The sequence below is a fragment of the Protobothrops mucrosquamatus genome, unplaced genomic scaffold (genome assembly GCF_001527695.2).
Source record: "Protobothrops mucrosquamatus isolate PMUCROS unplaced genomic scaffold, P.Mucros_1.0 scaffold2992, whole genome shotgun sequence".
In the NCBI taxonomy this organism is placed as follows: domain Eukaryota; kingdom Metazoa; phylum Chordata; class Lepidosauria; order Squamata; family Viperidae; genus Protobothrops; species Protobothrops mucrosquamatus.
Window position 1 is genome coordinate 102,304 of NW_015389012.1, and position 3,538 is coordinate 105,841.

The window sequence follows — 3,538 nt, forward strand, 5'->3', positions numbered from 1 at the left end:
ACCTACCTACCTACCTACCTACCTACCTACCTACCTACCTACCTACCTACCTACCTATCTATCTATCTATCTATCTATCTATCTATCTATCTATCTATCTATCTATCTATCTATCAAATTTATTAGCCATTGAATTCTGTCTGGCCACTGGTATTTTACTTATTTACTTACTGGCTTAATTATATACCAGTGTTGGGCACTCATCTTAGCACAGGGTAACTGTGAGCAGCTTGTTAAACATTCAGTGTATTTTCTGATTAGACTGGAAGCATCTTACCAAAATCCAAGCTCGAGGTCTCCTCTAGTGCACCCTAGCAGAGATAACCTACCTGGAGATACTCCGGATCTGTGACAGCCTCTGTATAAATCATTTCTCCTGCCATTAAAGCAGTATTTCTAAATCTTGGCAGCTTGAAGAGGGGTGGAATTCAACTCCCAGAATTCCCCAGCTTTGCTGCCTGCAGCATTCTGGGAGTTGAAGTCCACCTATCTTCAAGCTGCCAAGATTGAGACATGCCACATTAAAAGTGATATTCCCCCCCCCAATAACTGAAGGAGGACCTTGTCTTTTCTGCTCAGAAGGCCGAATGAGTTACCTGCATGGTCATGAGAAGGACATCCAGAGCTGTAGGTTCTTCGGGGGAAGAAATTGACTTGCGAGTGGTCTGCAGCTTCAAGAGAGGGACCCAGCGAACGCTCTCAAAAGTCTGGGTGGTCTTCACTTCTTTTAGGGTGACCACCAAAATGTTCCCCTGCTTGTCTTTGATGGGTTCGAAGAACACCTGACCCAGGTCTTGGATTCCTAGCAGACCCTACAGAGCAACCGAGAGAGAGGTGACAGCCTCAGATGGTGTATCTACTACAGGTTTGCAGGCGCGCAATGCAGTTGGGGGTGTAATTATCTAGGTCAGGGGTCTTCAGACTCGGCCCTTTTATGACTCGTGGACTTCAACTCCCAGAATTCCTCAGCCAGCGTGCCTGGCTGAGGAATTCTGGGAGTTGAAGTCCACGAGTCATAAAAGGGCTGAGTTTGAAGACCCCTGATCTAGGTGGATGTTTCATGTTTTCCTTGGTAAGAAAATGACACCATTCTTTACTATGTATAGGTGGTTCTTGACTAGTACGACGGCATGGGAAAAAGTGACTTATGACCGTTTTTTACATTTACGACCATTGCAGCATCCTCAAGGTCACGTGATCGAAATTCGGACGCTGGGCAACTGACTCGTACTTATGACAGTTGTAATGTCCCGGAGTCACATGATCCCCTTCTGCGACCTTCTGACAAGCAAAGTCAGTGTGGAAGCCAGATTCTCTTAACAGCCATGTTACTAATTTAACAACTACACTACTAACTTAACAAATGCTTCTGTTTTAGCAACAGAACGGTTGGGTTCCATTGTGGTTGATAAGTTGGGCTACCTGTAAAATGGACATTTTTCACACTTTTTAAGATGTTGCAGCCAAAGAGCTTAACTTGGATCTGCTTAATGACGATGGGATTCGCTGAACGACCGCAGCAAAAAAAAAGTGTCATAAAACCAGGCGTGACTTACTTAACAATTGCCTTGCTTAGCAAGGGAAATTCTGATTCCCAACGACGACCGTTGGTCAGGGACAACCTGTATGCGCTGGACAGGTGTGTTCTAAAATCTTGGGAAGACGCCGTTTTTACCTGCATCTGTGAGATGGCCAGCAGCATCTTGAAGCGCGTTTGGAGAACGCATGAACAGGAAGACTGGGAGACGGAAACGCACTGTCGTAGCCACATGATTTCATCCCACATGCACGACACCTACGGCAAACACAACAAAAAGGGTGTGCACCAATCAGGTTAAGGTTCTCAGGCTCGGCTGCAGGTTGGACGCCTACCCCAAACCGAGATCAACTCTGTCAAACATCTCCGGTCCCCTTTTTCTGCCAAGAAGATGCTTTATATATATATATATATAAAAAGCCGTATTGATAGGAAGATTCAAAAGAGGCTATTTTGGAAGGTGACACTTCACTGCACCTCCTTGGATGAAGAGAAAGAAACGCTATCGCTAAACTCTTCAATAACAGCCAATTAAAACCCCCTAAAAGCAGCAAATTAAAAACCTGCTAAAAACAGTCATTATACATCAAGCAGGGCATTATATCAAGTCAAGAGCCTTAATTAACATATGGAGCGAATTTAGGTGAAGAATGCCTAAAGCCAGGGTGAGGGATGGCGACACTTCACGTCGCCAGATGTTAATTGAAGCAGGAAAATCTGGTTCCAAAGGCAGATAGGTCTGAACACAGAGTCTTCCCTCTGGGAAGCTGTGCCACAAAGGGCTTACCGATCCGATCGTGGCACACATGGCTAAAACCGTTAAAATTTAAAAAGGGGCTCACCTTGGTGAACCAGAGGAAATCCTGCATAAGCAAGCAGGAATAGGTGTCATCAATCTCCACCACCGGGATCTGGTCTTCGGGGGTCACCAGAATATTGTCATCCTTGTAGAAAATGGAGGCGAGATAGAGACCCCTGGGAAGAAAGGAAATACGTTGTCAGTTTATTGAAATATAACATGTAGAAATGCAAAGAGAAATGAAAATAATTAGGAAAGCAGGGTGGGAGGGAGAAGAGGAAGAAGAAAAAACTGTAAGAGTAAAAGTGAAAATGTCAATGGAGATTCTCCATCATCCAGGTCATGGCTGGACCAAAGATGCTTTTTCCAAGAGGCAATTGGACTTTCTTGATTTTTCCTTGAAGGCCTTTCGCTTCTCATCCAAGAAGCTTCTTCAGTTCTGACTGAATGGCGGAGAATGGAAGGATTTAAATTCCTGGCAGGAAAGATTTATATTCCTTTCTGGCAAAGAGTTCCAGCAACCAGATGACGGCAAGGCGCACAAATCCTTCCATCCTCCACCATTCAGTCAGAACTGAAGAAGCTTCTTGGATGAGAAGCAAAACTCTCTTCAGTGACTTCCAACTCTTTTTAGCTCAGTGGAATAAGGTAATAATATACAACCTCAATTTTTTTTTACTTTTACATAATAATACATACTACCCATTTCTACAACAACAAACGTATCTAATCAGCAAAACCCAAAACCAAAGTTTCATTTTTTTCCCCATCTCAAGCACAAAGTCCAGAAGCGGTTTCCAGGCAGGAAACAAAACTAATTGTATTCTTTTCTTTAATCAAAGCAGTCAGCTTAGCCAACTCTGCTAACTCCATCAACTTTGGCCACCATTCCTCTATTGTGGGAATCAAAGCATCCTTCCGGAAGAGAGAATGCACTTGTGAAGGATTCTCTCACCATGGATGATGGAGAGAGACCTTGTCCCAACTTTTCCCCTTCGTCCTCGCATGTCTGGGAAATACTAAAGTCTTTTTTTTTAATTAATTTTATTCAAATACAAATAATACAAACATAACACATATAAATCCAAATAAAAAACAGTATACAAATACAAATATTACAGTGCACCTACCCACCTGGAGCCCATTTTTATGACCTACGTATATTTCTTCTCATATAACAACTAACAATATACAATATATTT

At 43.0% G+C, this 3,538-nt stretch overlaps 1 protein-coding gene across 1 annotated transcript in view; it reads right to left on the minus strand.

Annotated features, from left to right (window-relative positions):
• The window catches only part of LOC107296826 (ankyrin repeat and fibronectin type-III domain-containing protein 1-like), a gene marked incomplete at its 5' end in the record, with an annotated part of 33,078 nt that overhangs the window by 16,146 nt on the left and 13,394 nt on the right, over window positions 1-3,538 (minus strand). Inside the window, 3 exons of the mRNA XM_015826177.1 lie at window positions 597-812; window positions 1,676-1,795; window positions 2,380-2,512. Of these exons, the coding sequence (XP_015681663.1) occupies window positions 597-812; window positions 1,676-1,795; window positions 2,380-2,512 (469 nt within the window). The remainder of the gene's footprint in view (window positions 1-596; window positions 813-1,675; window positions 1,796-2,379; window positions 2,513-3,538) is intronic.